The 21,539-nt window shown below is 38.9% G+C and overlaps 1 protein-coding gene across 1 annotated transcript in view; it reads right to left on the bottom strand.

Moving 5' to 3' along the window:
* The window catches only part of NUCB2 (nucleobindin 2), a 250,840-nt gene extending 230,370 nt beyond the window's left edge, over positions 1 to 20,470 (bottom strand). The window contains exon 1 of the mRNA XM_053720637.1: positions 20,318 to 20,470. Within this exon, the coding sequence (XP_053576612.1) occupies positions 20,318 to 20,416 (99 nt within the window). The 5' untranslated portion in view covers positions 20,417 to 20,470. The remainder of the gene's footprint in view (positions 1 to 20,317) is intronic.
* Between the last annotated feature and the right edge of the window lie 1,069 nt (positions 20,471 to 21,539).

Below are 21,539 nucleotides of genomic sequence, written 5' to 3'. Positions count from 1 at the left end.
CTTTATTTCAAATTATCAAACTATCTTTTTATATCTTATACATTATACATTGCATACCCTATTTTGTAAATCAAAATTTATTTCTATCTATACTTTTCAGTATTACTGTTTTATTCTTTTCTTTTATGTGAGTATATCGTTCTTTAGCTTTAGAAGTCATACTATATCACTGTCTTATCTAATGAATTAATACATTTGTATGTATGAATGTTATCTATTTATGTCTAAATATAACTAAATTAGCAATCACTTTGTAGACTTTATTCATTAAATGTTATGATTTAAAATTTATATACTGCACACTATGTCTATTATTTTTGTACAGACTAAATCACCACCAACTTTATGCATTTTTTTTTTCAATCTTTATCAGTTAGAACATTACTTCTCAATCTAACATGAGTGATAAGATAATTAATTCACTTTAACATTACAATTGTATATTGCAATGTATTGATATTTATTAATATCGAAGTATCATTATCTATATTAATTAATCATATTGTTTATGCATTATATCTTTTCTCTAACTTCAAAATCATTAGTATGAAAAAGATTGTTTATATAAAAAGGAAGATAAACGAAATGTGACATGGATTAAAGTATCAATTATAAGCGTAACGTTATTATATACTTTCATTCAATATTATTAGCCAGAAAGTAATAAGAGAAACAACTTCTGCTAAAGCAATTTACTCTATTATGTTCCAAAGTATCGTTTCTACTTGACAATACTGTGAATACAATGTAACAACTAACGCTGCTAGGGACTGAACTTTTATACGCATGCGCGAATGCGGATATAATACGCATGCGCATATTGAGGCCGGTGTTGTGCACGAGCTTTGCAGTGACGCGGTCGTGTTGTTCTTACGATCGATATGTCATTAGATGAAAATAAGGAAGTGGAGCGGGGGAGGAGTAACGATAACAAAACACGGTATAATATATATATCTTTTATTATAATTACATATACTTTTTTTTTTTAAAAAGTTAGCGACTTTTATCTTTATATGTTAATCTTTGCATGGGTGCTGGGCAGTGAGTTAAAATTGACCTTCACTTTAAATCAAATTATGTTAAATTATGCAATTAATTTGTGCTTTGGATAAGATAAGTTAGGTAACATTTATATACAACAGAAATATAATAGCGCAAAGTATTAAACAGTCCTAACCTGTCTACTTCCTAATGCCATCTGGAAGGCAAAATGTTATGTGGAAAACACTGTAAGAGTTTATTCTAGAGCCTACATAAAGGTGCTGATCATAAACCTCTGGAGAAGCTTATCAAACAATTTATTTATAATAATCCCATTAGACTTTAATAGTGAATTTTGTAGAAAAATCAGTAGATAACATTTTCTAACAGATTATTGACCCCTAAGGATTGGCAATATGTCTGTACCCACCAATCACTGCCCCAGATCCAGTCCCAGGATCAGAAGTGTATAGCTGATCCAGGGGAGGATTTAAATCTGTGTGTTTGTGGGGGCATTCGTTAGTGCATTTTACTATCACAGTATCATGCACCTTTAAATTGTGGCGATTTATGGTGGCTGACAGTGTGGAGACAATATATATATATATATATTCATCTGTTTAAAGGGACATGAAAGTCAAAACTAATTGTTCATGGTTTAGAAAGAGAATGCAATTTACAGAAACTATTCAATTTACTTATTTTATCAAACTGACTGTTCTCTTGGTATCCTTTGTTGAAAGACATACCTAGGTAGGCTAAGGAAAAGCAATGCAGAGCTTGGAGCTAGCTGGCGATTGGTGGCTACACACACACACACACACACACATTCCATTTGTCTTTGGCTCACCAGATATGTTCAGCTAGTTCCCAGTATTGCACTGCTGCTCCGGAGCCGACTTTAACTATGTGTGTTATCCCAAAATGAACATGAAGGGGAAGGGAGCACTAGAAAGCTAAAAAGGCTAAAATATCTAAAAATAAAAATAAATACAATTTATTGTATGAGCACGATAAAAACAGCAAATAGAGTTAGAATAAAATATGATTAAAGCCTACATGGATCCATGATATGTCTTAGAAAGTAAATAACAATGTAACAATACGGGTGTATAGCACAAAAATGCAGATGCTTATGCAAAGGATAAAACACAACAATGGGAAGTACCCTATCTTATAGTGGTTCAATCTTCAATAATATGAAAAAAAGAAAGTAAGTAGTAATCACAAATCTAACTTAGTGAGATGAAATATGTAAATAAATCTATACCTAGGTGTAATTAAACCAAAATATATAAAATACAAAAAATGTGTATCAGATACTCCAAAAATGTGTCAAAATTGTGTCAATACCAATAAATACAAAATAACAGTCAAATAATGTCCAAAACCAAACAGTCCAAAGTGTCCAGCTGTGATTGTCCTAATGTGGAAATAGTCTCATCATTCCATCTTCAAAGTGGAAAAAAAACATCAAAAATAATCACACCAATGCGCAATAATCCAAATTAATATCCAAAATTCAAAAATGAAAATCCAAAATTCAAAGTGAAAAATAAGAACAAGAATCAAGAGTCAGACCTTAAACAGTGGTGAATCCTATGAAAAAATAGCTGAAAAAAAAACAAAAGAAAAAACGATGTATCCTGAACCTGAAATAAAACAAAAATACAATTTTTTTTTCACTTTGAATTTTGGATTTTCATTTTTGAATTTTAAATATTAATTTGGATTATTGCGCATTGGTGTGATTATTTTTGATGGTTTTTTTCCACTTTGAAGATGGAATGATGAGACTATTTCCACATTAGGACAATCACAGCTGGACACTTTGGACTGTTTGGTTTTGGACACTATTTGACTGTTATTTTGTATTTATTGGTATTGACACAATTTTGACACATTTTTGGAGTATCTGATAAACCAAAAAATATAAAATACAAAAAATGTGTAATTACACCTAGGTATAGATTTATTTACATATTTCATCTCACTAAGTTAGATTTGTGATTACCACTTACTTTCTTTTTTTCATATTATTGAAGATTGAACCACTATAAGATAGGGTACTTCCCATTGTTGTGTTTTATCCTTTGCATAAGCATCTGCATTTTTGTGCTATACACCCGTATTGTAACATTGCAATTTTGTGCTATATACCCGTATTGTTACATTGTTATTTACTTTCTAAGTAAATATCATGGATCCATGTAGGCTTTAATCATATTTTATTCTAACTCTATTTGCTGTTTTTATCGTGCTCATACAATAAATTGTATTTATTTTTCTTTTAGATATTTTAGCCTTTTTAGCTTTCTAGTGCTCCCTTCCCCTTCATGTTCATTTTGTGCTCTCTAAAGTCTACTAGGGGACTTCTTGGAAGTGAGCTTAAGGCTTAGACACTAGCGCTCGGTTCACTACATCCATCTCATTAGACAGAATACCCACCTACTATGTGTGTTATCCCTCTGCAAGGATTGATAATAAAATGCTCTAACACATAAGAGCAGTTTCTTTTTACACTTTAATATTCCTGTAAAAAAATACCATATAGATGAAGGAATCTGCGGCCGCAGAATTCATGCAGCATGTTGCAGAGAAGCCCTTCCACCGGCATAACTGTATACGTCATATGTATAAGGATGTTTTCCCGGATAGCCTAAGGGAAAGTAACGTCATGATGTGTCATCCTCTAACATAAAAACAAACGTCCTGGCCAAGTAATGTGACATCTAGCCATGTGCGTTCAGCTATCTCATTAGCACACGTGCAGAAGATGGCTCGCAGTAGCAATTATGGTAGCGCTTTTAAAATTACCAAGACCAGAGATCAGATCTCTGGTTAATTTTATAAATTATAAATGTCCCCCAAATGTTCGTTTTCTTTAAAAAAAAAAAATCTTTTTTTTTTTTTTTTTAACTGCACTTAAGGGGCTGAAGTTGACGGCTGTGGGGTGTTATTAAACAAAAAGTGCCTTTACATTGCGGTCTATGGGAACTGTATCTTTACTCTTATAACCATATATATTTATGTGTTAATATGTGTAAATACTTCACTGTGCTAGGTTCTAATGCAGTGTCTGACAGCATGAGAACGAGGCTCCCATTGGAGCCTATGGAAGCGCGCTCTCAACTTGCAATACCAGAGAATATTAGCGGGCGCTGGTAATACTCAATGGAGCGCAATATCACTTTTGTGAAATAAATATTTAGCGCTCCACTTGTAATCTGGCCCAGTATAAGCAGGAATCTATCAACATGTAAAGATTCAGTGATGGTTCCCGGGAGTGCGGGCAGAGGATGCTATAGCACCCCCCACCCTGATAGCGACACCCCAAGCAAACAGTCCTGTAATTGGCAGGTAGACTTTTTTACTTTTTCAACATCCACTAAAGCGCCATCTAGCTTTATGATAGAGTAGTACAGTGTCCACCCACAAGAAACCGCAGCAGCAGACAGCAGGTTCTTCAGAATGAGGACAATAATGTAAGTTACAAATCATTTTTTGGGGAATCTTAAATGAGCGGATAGTTTCATAAATCTTAATTCTATACAATGAACTCAGGTAAAGTGTAACCTGTTCTTAAAACACTTTCTTCCCTCATCTCTTCTTTCTTTCCCTCTTGCCAATTACATCTAAATGTACAGGCTGTACTATATTCATGGCCTGGAAACTATATTTACTGTTCTATAGTTCTGATGACTTAGATTCAAATCCTAAAATGTTATGTACATGATGGGGCGGAGCCAACTATCATGGAGACCAGACGTGTTTCCTTACAGCTCTTGGTTTTGGGACTAAAAATCCATGCATTAACCAGCTAATATAAGCCCTAATATTTATTTACTCTCTTCATTAACCATCTAAAGACCCTATAGATCTGCTTGACACTTTACATGAAATGGAAATTCCCCAAATCTGAAGATAGACGAGTAACACATATTCTCTCGTGAAGCCATGTGGGGTAAGGCACCATCTTGAACTCTCAATATACTTCAATTATAAGCCAGTTTAATCGGCCAAACCCTGTCAGCACCAATACCCCATCATGGAGGATTTTTATAGAGTTCTGGGAGCTCTATTGGAAGACCTTGACCGCCGGATGACAAGTCAATTCAAGGACCTGAGATCTATTATCCGGGGTAGAGATGAGCATGAGGAGGTGACTGCTGCTGTAGTAGCCGAACGTGTGGAGACCCAAGCTCAAATACAGATACCTCCAAATACTATTACTGCGCAGTGCGATGTTGTAACAACATCATCAACCCAGGCGCAAGAAGCCTTCATATGCTTAACCCCTCTTGCCTCAGGGGATAAGGATCGTGCAGGGGAAAACTCAGGTCATCAGCTTACGAGCAAGACAATTTCTGCTCATGTATGCAGCCAACCAACAGGAACCCCAACTCTGTCGGGAACTGACCTAAGTGCTGACTACCACGGGAACCTTGGCGACTACAGCTACATCCCTGGCCCTTATTGGTATCCCCGATATGCGACCAGGCCCCTGGGTATGACCGCGAGCCAGAAGGAGAATCTACACATGCCTGAGTCACTGACAGTCGCCGGACCCGGCTCGCTGATCCTGGGGGCTCTTTGTCGCTGTTGCAGTGCAGCATATTGGCAGATCTCCCCAACAACTAATGTGCTGATGAAATCAAGAGTTGGAGTGGGGTAAATTTATGTTTACAGCCCCGACACCTTAGGCACCCGACTCTTACCTGCAACTGAACGTGACATCACAGGTTGGAAACTCATGGGACTTATGATAGTTGTATGTGTGGGGCTTTTTCTCTTTTTATTATGCAGCCGTACTTTTAGATAATATGTCTACCTGCAACGCAGCTTTTATGTTTCTCTGCAAGATCTATATGGCCGCCATTTTGTGTAGCATATAGCTCCCGAGCTGATGAGTAGGATTAGACACCACCTAACATATATCTTCAGTAAGTAGGAGCAATTTAGGGAGCCCACTTCTCCTTAACTCATATCTCTTCCCAGAAGACAGGTAGGAGAAACATTTCAAGACACAGATTGCTTTTGGGACATAAGATTTGGCTCTGCACCGCTCCCGGAGCTAATATCCATATATAATGTTGTTCATATTTGCATCAGAGTTCAAGGAAGGATTAATTCACTTAACAGGTTCCCCCACAAGAATCTCATTGTTTATACTGCTCCAATTGTATGGCTCATAAATGTGAAGCTGCTTCAGGACGTTGAACAATATTCAGCTCTTGTAAAGCCATATCCTTACATTGTACTGTTTATCTTGGCAAGACTCCCCAATTACCTTTTTATTTTTTTTTGTTTTATTTTTCTCTTTCATTGCCAGCACGAGGGAGAAAAGACAGCTCATAACCATGATATCCCCAGGATCTCTTTTGATCTTATATATATTGCCTTTATGGCACACTGTGTATGTTGGAATTGTACAGCATTAAGCTTTAGGGAACTTGCACTAATTTGCCGTAATTTGGTTTTACATGTTACATTGAATGTTGTGGAGGCAATTCTGATAGCAACCAAGTAATCTACGTGTTAGATTGCCCTTTACTACTTATAGTCAACTGAAAAAGAGAGATGTAACCTAGCTGACTGAATTGTATGCTCCAACATGTCCCCTATCTACAACAATATACTACATATGCATCTAGGCCTATTAACATTTATATTTGAGATCAGCTATGCCCTGGAATAGGAATAGGGGACTGAGGAATTGTTACAATTTCATGACTATACTCTCATAATGTTTGTCAGTTTGCACAGATTGTCTTGTAAATCATTATATCATAGCACATATATTTCTGTAACATTTACCCCTCAAAATTTGATGTCAATAGCTTAATTTCATATAACTAGGAGGGAGTATTAGCTTGAGCCTCATCTCAACTGTTAAGTTATAGACGTATAGTAGCCAGTACAGATCCTACTTAATTTATGCTGTCTTGCAAATTGAACATAAGGTTTTACAATTAAGCTCCATGCAGACGCAATATACAATGGAGTTCATTTCCATATTAATATGTCTTATGCAAGGCTCCTGTTATATTTTCCTACATCTCCATGGTACACTGTCGTTTTTTTTAAATTGATCACTTTCTAAGTCACCAACTTTATCATTAAGTTTAGTTTCATGCACAATAATAGTTTATATTATAGATAGTTAAAGCTCTTTTTGGGGATAGACCAAAAGATACCTATAAGATTGTATTTACATTAGTATACGCGTTGTGTTCACTTTATCATTGCTCTCTAATTCATTAATACTATATTTTGAATACGGTGAGTCCGCAGACTTCCAGCTAGTTAATGAATACTCTGCATAGCATCCCATATACTATGTGACTCAGGGACATATGTGTCATTCTGTATGTTTAACTCACAATAGTATGGCTGTAATCATATAACATATTGCCCATTTTTGCCAATGTATATTGTCATCTATTAATAGACAAGCTAATATCATCAGCTATGTTCAGATTTCTAAAAATATGACCGCCAGAGAAGTTGGAAACTATGGACCTGTAGATGGGTATGGGACTAATACTTATAGTGAGGTATGCTTAAATTAAGTCCTTGATTCTCTGAATGTGTTAGTATTCAACCCCACTAAGCTATACTAGCAGGTATATCCAGTAATGTCCTCCCCATGGAATTTTTCTATATGGATTAAATTAGCTATGTCCCTCTACACTAGCTTTAGAAATAGTAGAGCGCTTCCTTGAAGTCTACCTTTACACTCATATGGCATGCCCTTGCCCTTTAAGGCCCCGCCCCCCACTACCCTCCCTACTTCAACTAGAGCGGCTCTTGCCCGCTGAACTCCCTTTCCCCCTCCCTTGCTAACTTGGTCCAAAAGAGGCCAATCAATTCTAATCCACACTTGCCTCAACTTTATTAGTCTACATAATTCTATGATGGTTTGTCTTGACAAGGTGGAGGTCATACTCTCTACACAAATAACATAAAAATGAGGTCTCATTATTCATCCATGATATTCTTGCTGAGCTTGGTATACAATATCACTTTTATGATAATGACATAATTCATAGTTATTGTACTCCTGTTTTACTTGATGCTCAGAATTCATCCCCAGAGTTCTTATTTGACTATTTCTTATCTATTTGTGTGGGTATATGTTTTATATCTCATTGTTCTGTTTATATTGTCATTGGATGACTATTATATGTAACATTCCTTATAACCTCAATAAAAAATTTATTTAAAAAAAAAAAAAAAATGTTATGTACATGATTAATGTATATCCCTAGTCTGTGATATGCTGTGTGGCAATGTATGCGACTATCCCATTCTAAGGTAAACAGATAAATGTCAATGACATTTGCATATGTTGGCACACTACGGGTAACATTTATATTAAAAGGGGTTAAATGCAGGAGGGAAATATATTAATTTGCATTCACAGCTTCCGAGACCCTGTGGGGCCTGAGAACTGAGGAAGCAATTCCCATTACTTGTCTCAGTTCAGGGGTGGAGGAGATAAATCACCCTGACCTTGCTTGATCTGGATGATTGACGGGCTCTGCTCCCTCATATTGGTTATGTGAGTAGAGGGGGAGAGATTGCACAGAGAGCTCTAATACAATATTACATTTGAATTAGAGCATTTTAGTACAGCAATTTAACATCCCTTTAACACATAGTATTACTATTTTTTATAATTACTTTTCCACCTTATTAAAATTGACAGCATTCTAGTAATTTAAAAGAGGGGAAAATAGTAGTATGCTTTAGGCTGTAAAGCCAATCGCTGTGTGCAGAGCAAACTTATAGTATGTACAGCCAATCACTGTGTACAGAGCAACCCTACAGTATGTACAGGCAATCCAGTGACGTGCAGTGAGGTCAGAGGCTAATGAGGCACTGACTATTATACGCCCGAGAAGCAAATATATGAATCCAAATCACGTCTTTCTCTCCCTCTCACACTAACTTCTCTCCCTCTCACACACACTTCTCTCTCACTCACTCATACACACCTCTCTCTCTCTCTCTCTCTCACACATACACTTCTCTCTCTCTCCCACACACACACACTTCTTTCTCTCTCTCTCACACACACACTTCTTTCTCTCTCTCTCACACACACACACTTCTTTATCTCTCTCTTACACACACATACTTCTCTCTCTCTCTCACACACACACACACACACTTCTCTCTCTCTCACACACACACACTTCTCTCTCTCTCTCTCTCTCTCTCTCTCTCTCACACACACACACACTTCTCTCTCACACACACACATACTTCTCTCTCTCTCACACACACACTTCTCTCTCTCTCACACACACACACTTCTCTCTCTCTCTCTCTCTCTCTCTCTCTCACACACACACACACTTCTCTCTCTCTCACACACACACACACACACTTCTCTCTCTCACACACACACACACTTCTCTCTCTCTCTCACACACACACACACTTCTCTCTCTCTCACACACACACACCTCTCTCTCTCACACACACACACTTCTCTCTCTCTCTCTCTCACACACACACACACACTTCTCTCTCTCACACACACACATACTTCTCTCTTACACACACACACTTCTCTCTCTCTCACACACACTTCTCTCTCAGTAAATGCTCTACAATCAAAGGTTGGGGGGGGGGGTTCTAATTTTTTTTACAGTACACTAATTCCAATTGTAGTTCTCTTAATTTCTTAGTTAAAATATAAAACTATAACAATATTCTTGTATAAGTGGTATTTGTGTCACCAATTCCTTAAAAACAAAATTACACATTACTGAGCCTTCCAGTGGGAACTCAATCTCATTATTTGGGGTTATAAATTATTATTATTTTATTGTGTAAACTACACCCAGCAGGTGGCGCTGGTGGACAAAATAAACACAAATATTTTGTGTAATTAGAACATAGCACAATCTTTTAATATATAAAATAATAACAATTTAACCACATAGAATCAGATTGTTTCCAGTGGAAGGCTCAGTATTGTGTAATTTTGTTTTTAAGGAATTAGTGACAAAAATACCACGTATACAAGATTAATAAATTAAATTTAATTTAAATTCACTGACCATATGGATCATTATACAATACATGTAAAGACACAGCTATTTGATTTATTTATTTTTTTAAATGAATTGATGCACTGAAAAATACATTGGAAATAAAATGTGAACATTGCAGATTCAGTCAGTGTTTTTGAACACCGGCATTTGAGATTTTCTCTGCTGGGTGTAGTACACAATTAGCTCTTTACAAATAAACTACACCCAGCAGGTGGCGCTGCTGGACAAGATCTCAAATGAATCTGCAAAGTTCACATTTTATTTCCCGGGCATTTCTCATTCATTTAAAAAATAAATAAATAAACAAGCTGTGTCTTTACATTTATTGTATACTGATCCATATGGGCAGTGAATTTATAATGTCCTTGAATATTGAACAGCCTCAATAACATAGTGGTCTCCCAGCCCCAGTCCCCACTGCCTGTCAGTAGTTCCACTGCTGCATCACCAGACCGGTCCTCATCTCATCAATCATATCATACATAACAGTTATTAGTGACTTACACAACGTACCAGTATCTGTTATTACTGTGCACAAAATCACAAGATGGCCACTCATTCTGCAAATTTTATTTAGTAAGCAGAGAAGATGTCAGACACTCAAGTAGTAGGCAGCAACACTGACTGGGACCGTCAGGCACAAAGTTTATTTAACATCAGAGGGGGCAGCCACATTACTGCCTAACTCCCTTATACAGTCTGTTCACAAAACACAAGATGCCGGCTGCTCATTCGAGTCTCAAATAAATCTAGTAAGCAGAGGAGAAGATGATGTCAGAGTCTCATTAGCAACATTGACGGTCACTCACTAACACACAAACACTTAACCTCAGAGGGGGGCGGCCACTACTCGTCTCTGCCTTATATTTACTGCTCAGTGCTCACAATAAATCATCACACGATGGCTTGTCATATTTCTGACTTACTTGTGTGACTGTGTTGGTGACTCGGCGACGGCTCCTCAGGCTCAGTCAGGGCAGGCAGGACCAGGGCGCAGCAGCTGCGATTAGCTCAGGCTCCACTCTCTACTTGGCTCAGTGACATGACAGTCAGTCCCAAACAGGTAGGCACTGACTGTTGTTCCCGCGCCGCCAGACTGCTCCTCGTTGCGCATGCGCAGTAGACACCATACAGCAGGGCCAGGGAGTCAACCAGTGTTGATTGGCTGATTCTGTCTCCCAGGGAAAATACGAGGCCTCATCAGAGGTGCCTCTTTAACATTTTTTTCAGCCGCGCTGCTGCTGCAAGTCACCACCGGGTGGTGCTGCAGAGTGGCTAGTTATACAAATACATGTAAATATTGCGCAATAGAGGAAAAAACAGAACCCAGTGCCTCTCTATTGCGCAATATTATAGAGTTAAATACATGTAAATATTGTGCAGTAGAGGAAAAACTAGAACTCAGTGCCTAGACTCGAGTTAGAAATGTAAAAAAAAAACAAAAAAACATTTAACTTTAACTTTTTTTTTTTTAATAAAATTATATATATTTTTTTCATTTGCCCCAAATGGCAGGTGCGGCAGTGCCTCACCTGCCTCCTATGAGTGCACGTCACTGAGGCAATCACTGTGTATAGAGTAAACCTATAGTATGTACAGGCAATCACTGTGTACAGAGCAACCCTACAGTATGTACAGGCAATCACTGTGTATAGAGTAAACCTATAGTATGTACAGGCAATCACTGTGTACAGAGCAACCCTACAGTATCTACAGCCAATCACTGTGTACAGAGCAACCCTACAGCCAATCACTATGTACAGAGCAAACCTACAGTATGTATAGCCAATCACTGTGTATAGAGCAAACCTACAGCATGTGCAGCCATTCACTGTGTACAGAGCAAACCCACAGTATGTACAGCCAATCACTGTGTACAGGGCAAACCTACAGTATGTACAGTCAATCACTGTGTATAGAGCAAACCTACAGTATGTATAGCCAATCACTGTGGACAGTGCAAACCTACAGTATGTATAGTCAATAACTTTGTTTGAAGCGTAATCCTTTGGCTGCTAAAGCCATTTCCCACCTGTGTGCTAAGCTGGTTTTGAGCTTTTGTTGCAGTTCACATTTAAACACTTTTTTTCAGCAGACCCAGCAGATTCAAAATATACCATTATTATATGTGTATGTATCATCAGGTTTAAAAAATAGCACGTAAAATGTGGAAAAAAAGTGTATTTTTTTACTTCTGGTTTTTTTTTTAATATCCATCATCAAAACCTGTGTGGATAAATATTTGCAGTAGGTAACCTGTCTGAAATAAGCAGAAATTAAGAACATTTCACAGTTTTTTCGCACTGTTTTATTGCAGGCATGTGAATTTGATAAATTAATCAAAAACAGCATCTTAGAATTTACTGTACTGTTTTCAGCAATTAAACTGTTCTAGCCACCTGAGAAATTAAAATGGGGTACACAAAGCACACATTTGCAGAAAGTACACCCCTTGGTGCATTTAAATGAGGGGCTACAAGTATTTCTAGCATGAATTTGAGGTGTGCAGCAATTAATGGAATAAGTAGCATTGCTTAAAAAAAAAATTCTAAGCAAAGAGCCATAAGGGTGCACTTTCCGAAAACGTGTACTTTAATGTATCTTAGTTTCCTGGGTTTCTACAGCTGTCTGATTGCAGACATCATCCATAAAAGTTGAAAGGCTATTTTTTATTTTTTTTTAGATGATTTCAAGATTGCCATGTCTGCAATTAAACAGTTCTAACCACTTGGAAAATTAAAATTTAGTACACAAAGCACAAATTTGTAGAAAGGACACCCTTTGGCGCATCAAATGAGGGGCTACGTGTATCTCTAGCACATAACTGAGGTGCGCAACAATTAATGGAATATGGTGCTTTGCATAAAAAATATTTTTATTTTTAGCAAAGAGCCATATTCTACTTATTATTACATTGTCTATTTTTGTGCTAATACTTGTAGTCCCCCATTTGATGCGCCAAAGCGTGCACTTTCCAAAAATGTGTACTTTATTTAATGTATCTTAATTTCCCAGGTGGCTACAGCAGTCTGATTGCAGACATAACCCGGTAAAGTTGAGACTATTTTTTTTATTTTTTTTTATTCTCTTTCCAAAATAAATAGATATTTTTAAAGAAATTGTCGCTAGAAAATATATATTTTATTGCAAAAAAATAAGCTTCTTTGCAAAAAAAGAGCTGCATAATGAGGGTGTTTTACTCATCTTCCACGCACGTTAAAAGACTGATTATAAAAATATTATTTGGTGTGGGGTTTTTTAAATAGCATACCATGTATTAAATTTGTAACCACATTATCCAGGTGTTGATGGGATTACAAATATAATATCAGTCCGTATTGTAAAAGGGAATGCGACATTTCTTAGCAAGGTGATCACTGCGGTAACGCTTGTTACCACGGTGATCATTTAGCTATAATACTTAAACCGATATTTATTTTTCAAAAATAAACAAGTTTATTTTTAGAGCATGTATTTTGGGGGTCTCTAGGCAATTTTGATCTTTATTTGTGAGCTTTTAGAGACCCCCAAATCCATTTTATTTTTCTTTTTTACTGTACACCCCCAAGTTTTATACCATTGTAAAGGGTAGACGATTACCTTTCCAATGGTGGGTCTGAGATACAGACAGCTAAGCAGCATTCCCCCATCTTCCTATAACTGACACTATACACTGACACTATACAGGCCAGATCACCAAGGTGGAAGTGGATGGAGGTCCCCAGAACTTCACGAAGGTGGGAGAGTGCTAGTGACGGCTCTGAGCCATTGTTAGCACCTCAGAGGGAAACTTTGTGACAGCTCAGAGCCGTTGTTAGCACTCAAGGGGTTTGGATACTAAACCCATTTTTTTTCCTTTCATGATTCAGATAGAGCAGCAATTTTAAGCAACTTTCTAATTTACTCCAATTATAATTTTGTTATCTTGCTATATATATTTAAAAAGCAGGAAATTAAAGCCTAGGAGCCGGCCCATTTTAGGTTCAGCACCCTGGATAGTGCTTGCTAATTGGTGGCTACATTTAGCCACCAATAAGCAAGCATAACCCAGGTTCTGAACCAAAAATGGGCTCAGTATAGTCATAGCCTGATTAGCCTGCTACCAGCTTATAAGACTTGTGCTAACACCAAAACAATTCTGCCGTAAAGGCTACATCATTCATCTCTCTTTAAAGAGACAAGATACACCCCCTTTTTTATTTCATAGGTAAAACAGAGCATATCATTTTACTCAATTTTCTAATTTACTTCTATTATCAAATGTGCTTCATTCTCTTGTTACCATTTGCTAAATGATCAACTGGGAGCTAGATGAACACATCAGAAGAGCTAATGACAAGAGACATATGTGCCACCACCAATCAGCAGCTAGGTCTCTGTAGTGCATTGCTGCTCCTGAGCCTACCTAGGTATGCTTTTCAACAAAGAATATTAAGAGAACAGAGCAAATAAAATAATAGAAGTAAACTGAAGTCATGCAAGCTTGATTTTGGCTTTACTGTCTCCTAGAAACCTACCCTGAGCAGCCAAGCTCAGATGGGAGCACAAACGCCTAAGAAAAAAGTAGAATTTAAATGCATAGTTGCTGCTAACAAGACCAAAGCATTACACAAAACGGGGTATTATCCACACAACTATAAAGGAAAATGCTGCAAAATATATATATATATATATATATATATATATATATATATATATATATATATATATATATATATATATATAAAGAAAAAAATACCTGCATAAAGTGAAAGCATAGCTAATGTTATGCAGTTTGTTAATATAATTCAAAATTATATGTTAATGTTCGTGTTTACTTATAAACCATAATGATACCGTCAACATATTTTGTATCTGGTGCTACTGTTCTACAAGCGTGTAGCGTCTGATAGAATGTTCGTGTTTACTTGTAAACCATAATGATACCGTAAACATATTTTGTATCTGGTGCTACTGTTCTACAAGCGTGTAGAGGCTGATAGAATGTTTGTGTTTACTTATAAACCATAATGATACCGTAAACATATTTTGTATCTGGTGCTACTGTTCTACAAGCGTGTAGCGGCTGATAGAATGTTCGTGTTTACTTATAAACCTAAATGATACCGTAAACATATTTTGTATCTTGTGCTACTACATGGTACATCTACATGGTAGATCTCTGTACCAATTTATTTGGAATTATGCACATCCTGCTAATAAATAACATCTGCATTACAATACTGCCCATATGACAGGTCTCCTCCAGTATATCAGTGCACAGTGAAAAGTGCCTTACGTATATACCCGTATAAAAATGTATAAAAACAGTTTTTTTACAACCAAGATGTATTATAACTTAAAAAATAAAAGTGTGCCGCTATTGGTGTGACTAAATTTTACATTAAAAAAATTACTGTTAGCAAAATATTTAAACTACATAATTATATGAAAATTCACATAAAGCCAAATAAATTGACGATATATATGTTACGGGTAAAACGGACATTGTCCAACCGGCTGTTGGTAAAGTCTGATGTATTGTAATTCCCCCATATACCCTATTTCTTTTGCCTCCGTCTGGGGAGTTCAAAGAAAGGCGCCCCGTCAATCCTCTGGCATCCACCCCAAGTGAACCTTTGGGAATGAGGTTTACAAGGGGGCTTCACCACCCTTGAACACCCCAAGCGGAGGCAAAAAAGATAGTGAAGATGGGGGAATTACAGTGCATGCTATATATTTTTGATGCAGTGACTCTGAACTCTGAGGGGATTTAAGATCATACGTCAGGCTTTACCCACAGCCGCTTGGGTAATGTCAGCTTTACCCAGGTAAATATATTATATATATATATATATATATATATATATATATATATATATATATATATATATATATATATACATACATACACACACACACACACACACATACCTACACACTCACATATATACAGTGTTCTCCACAGAAAATTTAGCCAGCTAGGCGGCATTAAGTAGCCAGGTCGAGGAAGTGTAATTGTTTTCTAATATACTATTTAAAGCACAGAATAATTACAGAATTTAACAAATGTATTTAATGATAATATGTTCAATAAAAATTGAACATTTTTAATATTAGATCATTTTAGCTTAAAAGGGACACTAAACACAATTTTTTTCTTTAACGATTCAGATAGAGCAGTGATTTTAAGCAACTTTCTAATGTACTCCTATTATCAATTTTTATTTGTTCTCTTGCTATCTTTAGTTAAAAAACAAGAATGTAAAGCTTAAGAGCCGGATAATTTTTGGTTCAGAACCTGGGTTATGCTTGCTTATTGGTTTGCTAAATGTAGCCACCAATAAAGCAAGCGCTCTTCAGGGTTCTGAACCTAAAATGGGCCGGCTCCTAAGCTTTAAATAAAGATAGCAAGAGAATAACGAAAAATTGATCATAGGAGTAAATTAGAAAGTTCCTTAAAACCACATGCTCTATCTGAATCATGAAAGAAAAAATGTGGGTTGTATATCCCTTTAATATTGGCTAATATTTTAGCCAGATGGTCAGTAAAATCAACTGGACGGTGCACCCGCTAAAAAGGTCCTGAGGAGAATACTATAATATATACACACACCTTGCAAACATGAGGACTCCAATCACCACACACATTTGTATCTGTCACTACACAGCAGAATACGGTTACTTCACTGTATTATTCGATCACAGCACAGTATAGGACTTATTGCTACACAGCAAGCCCCTATTGTCACTAAGCATGGCAGTTACCTTTCAAACAGCAGGAGTACAAAAACAAACAGTGTAGGGAGACCTGACACTATTACCACAAAGCACAACAGTTACCATATAAACATAGGGATATGGATCACCTCACGTACCATTACTGTATCGCTGGACAAATCAAAACCCTTCAAAACAAAGCAAGACCCGTACATGAGACAAGTCCTCATTATAAGACCTTTACTAGATCTCAAGATACCATCCTGATACAAAGCTATAATGCCTCTCATCACAGATTTTCACCAAACACACCTGCAGGAACTTTCATCATGGACCTGGCTGTGTGACAGTCACTGTAACCTGTAAGGGACCCCAATACAACCTCTGCCATAGATCTGAGGGGAGACGGGGAAGTGCCATTCACTTTATTCAGAGCAATCACAATTATTCTTTTATTTTCAGTGATCGGAGACTCAAATGTCCGGTAAAATCTCTTTCTGAGCCATATCTCATTATTTTCCTGCAAAAATTGGCGTGGGGGTTCAGATGATGGCTACCAACAATGCTGCAATGTTTGTGTCTCCAGGAACAAAAAGGGAGCCATATTTTGGGGTGTAAAGTCCCTGTTTTCCCCATAGACTTTCCAGAGCCAGCCAGCTCTGCTCACTTACATGGATACATTGTATCAAACCCTCAGCCTACAGGTTTTTATACATTTGTAACTGTTTACTGTACACAGACACTTAAAGCAGCCCTCTCGGTAACAACTGTACAAACTGCTGAGGAAATAATGTTCACATAGCCAGGGCAGGATAGCACCTGGTCACACAGTCTTAAAGGGACTGACAAAAAAAAAAACACACAGCCTTGAAAGGGTCAACTAGCACCACACGCACACAGTCTGCAGGACCTGTCATCATATAGCAGGACTGTCATCAAACACAACTGAAAGACATGTTATTGAACAGGACTGTCACCAAACACACCTGCAGGACCAGACATCACACAACAGCACTGCCACTGTACAGACCTACAGGACATATCATCACATAACAGCACTGTCACTATACAGACCTACAGGACATATCATCACATAACAGCACTGTCAAAATACAGACTTACAGGACATATCATCACACAACAGCACTGTCACTATACAGACCTACAGGACCTGTTGTCATACAACAGCACTGTCACTATACAGACCTACAGGACCTGTCATCACACAACAGCACTGTCACTATACAGACCTACAGGACCTGTCATCACACAACAGCACTGTCACTATACAGACCTACAGGACCTGACATGACACAACAGCATTGTCACTATACAGACCTACAGGACCTGACATGACACAACAGCACTGTCACTATACAGACCTACAGGACCTGACATGACACAACAGCACTGTCACTATACAGACCTACAGGACCTGACATGACACAACAGCACTGTCACTATACAGACCTACAGGACCTGACATCACACAACAGCACTGTCACTATACAGACCTACAGGACCTGTCATCACACAACAGCACTGTCACTATACAGACCTACAGGACCTGACATGACACAACAGCATTGTCACTATACAGACCTACAGGACCTGACATCACACAACAGCATTGTCACTATACAGACCTACAGGACCTGACATTACATAGCACTGTCACTATACAGACCTACAGGACCTGACATGACAACAGCATTGTCACTATACAGACCTACAGGACCTGACATCACACAACAGCATTGTCACTATACAGACCTACAGGACCTGACATTACATAGCACTGTCACTATACAGACCTACAGGACCTGACATCACACAACAGCATTGTCACTATACAGACCTACAGGACCTGACATTACATAGCACTGTCACTATACAGACCTACAGGACCTGACATGACACAACAGCACTGTCACTATACAGACCTACAGGACCTGACATGACACAACAGCACTGTCACTATACAGACCTACAGGACCTGACATGACACAACAGCACTGTCACTATACAGACCTACAGGACCTGACATGACACAACAGCACTGTCACTATACAGACCTACAGGACCTGACATGACACAACAGCACTGTCACTATACAGACCTACAGGACCTGACATGACACAACAGCATTGTCACTATACAGACCTACAGGACCTGACATGACACAACAGCACTGTCACTATACAGACCTACAGGACCTGACATGACACAACAGCACTGTCACTATACAGACCTACAGGACCTAACATGACACAACAGCACTGTCACTATACAGACCTACAGGACCTGACATGACACAACAGCACTGTCACTATACAGACCTACAGGACCTGATATGACACAACAGCACTGTCACTATACAGACCTACAGGACCTGACATTACATAGCACTGTCACTATACAGACCTACAGGACCTGACATCACACAGCATTGTCATTATACAGACCTACAGGACCTGACATCACACAACAACAGCACTGTCACTATACAGACCTACAGGACCTGCCATCACACAACAACAGCACTGTCACTATACAGACCTACAGGACCTGACATCACACAACAGCACTGTCACTATACAGACCTACAGGACCTGACATCACACAACAGCACTGTCACTATACAGACCTACAGGACCTGACATCACACAACAGCACTGTCACTATACAGACCTACAGGACCTGACATCGCACAACAGCACAGACCTACAGGACCTGACATCACACAGCACTGTTACTATACAGAACTACAGGACCTGACATCACACAGCACTGTTACTATACAGACCTACAGGACCTGACATCACACAGCACTGTTAGTATACAGACCTACAGGACCTGACATCACACAGCACTGTTACTATACAGACCTACAGGACCTGACATCACACAGCACTGTTACTATACAGACCTACAGGACCTGACATCACACAACAACAGCACAGACCTACAGGACCACCTGACATCACACAACAGCACTGTCACTATACAGACCTACAGGACCTGACATCACACAGCACTGTTACTATACAGACCTACAGGACCTGACATCACACAGCACTGTCACTATACAGACCTACAGGACCTGACATCAGACAACAACAGCACTGTCACTATACAGACCTACAGGACATGACATCACAAAGCAGCACTGTCACTATACAGACCTACAGGACATGACATCACAAAGCAGCACTGTCACTATACAGACCTACAGGACCTGACATCACACAACAACAGCACTGTCACTATACAGACCTACAGGACATGACATCACAAAGCAGCACTGTCACTATACAGACCTACAGGACCTGTTGTCACACAACATCATAGGACACTCTTGGTGACACTTTAGAACCTGCCTCACACCCCTGGAGCTGTCTCCTTGCAGCAGTCTGTGCCATAAACAACAGAAGAATTACAGAGCAGGGGCTGATCACTGTGATACCCCAGTAGCTCACGGGCACGCCCCCAGCCTGTATCCCACTGATGCTATACAGACACCTGTGTATATAAAGCGGCTGTTACTCTCCGTGTCACTGGTGCTTACCTTCCCCATCCTCACTGTGCTCCCTGCGCTGCTTGTGTGAGTGGCCGCTGTAGTTTCCCTTTGCCTCTTCCCGGGTGCCCTCCTCCCCGTGCCGGGCATAATTCCAATCTAACCACCCCTGGGCTACTATACGACTCCGCCCACTGACCTGTAGCGCCACGCCCCCTGCATGTAGTATCCATGTTACCTTAGAAACTAATTCCAACCTCTTCTTCCTGATAGGCTGCCGTCCGTGTATATTAGCGCATCGCGGTGCAATGTGATTGGCTGAACTTGCTGTTAATTAAGGATATAGCTGAGCGTACAGCGAAGTTAGTATGATGCGTTGGAAGTACGTGGCGCTCAGGGAAGCTTCAGCAAGTCCCGAACTGAGAGCAGAACAAGCCCCGGGGCTACCGAGAATGACACAGGACCTGGCTGTGTGACAGTCACTGTAATCTGTAAGGGACCCCAATACAACCTCTGTCATAGATCTGAGGGGAGACGGGGAAGTGCCATTCACTTTATTCAGAGCAGTCACAATCATTCTTTTATTTTCAGTGATCGGAGACTCAAATGTCCGGTAAAATCTCTTTCTGAGCCATATCTCATTATTTTCCTGCAAAAATTGGCGTGGGGGTTCAGATGATGGCTACCAACAATGCTGCAGTGTTTGTGTCTCCAGGAACAAAAAGGTAGCCATATTTTGGGGTGTAAAGTCCCTGGTTTCCCCATAGACTTTCCAGAGCCAGCCAGCTCTGCTCACTTACATGGATACATTGTATCAAACCCTCAGCCTACAGCGTTTATACATTTGTAAATGTTTACTGTACACAGACACTAAAGCAGCCCTCTCGGTAACAACTGTACAAACTGCTGAGGAAATAATGTTCACATAGCCAGGGCAGGATAGCACCTGGTCACACAGTCTTAAAGGGACTGACAAAAAAAACACACAGCCTTGAAAGGGTTAACTAGCACCACACGCACACAGTCTTAAAGGGACGGATCACCGTAATGTTCATGCAGCACAACCTTAAAGGGCAGCTCGGCACCTGCGTACACAGTCTTCAAGGTACAGGCACACAGTTTTAAAGAGACGTTCTGTCTTAAAGGGGCACGTGCACAGCCTTTAAAAGGACAACTTGCACCATAACCACACAGTGTTAAAGGAACAGCTCACACCATGCACACCTAGCAAAGCCTTAAAGGGCCGCTCCCCGCCTGCTCACACAGTCTTAAA

This window comes from Bombina bombina, chromosome 7 (assembly GCF_027579735.1).
Source record: "Bombina bombina isolate aBomBom1 chromosome 7, aBomBom1.pri, whole genome shotgun sequence".
Taxonomy (NCBI): Eukaryota; Metazoa; Chordata; class Amphibia; order Anura; family Bombinatoridae; genus Bombina; species Bombina bombina.
Note: the sequence above shows the minus strand (reverse complement) of the source record. Positions and strands in the feature narration are given on the sequence as shown.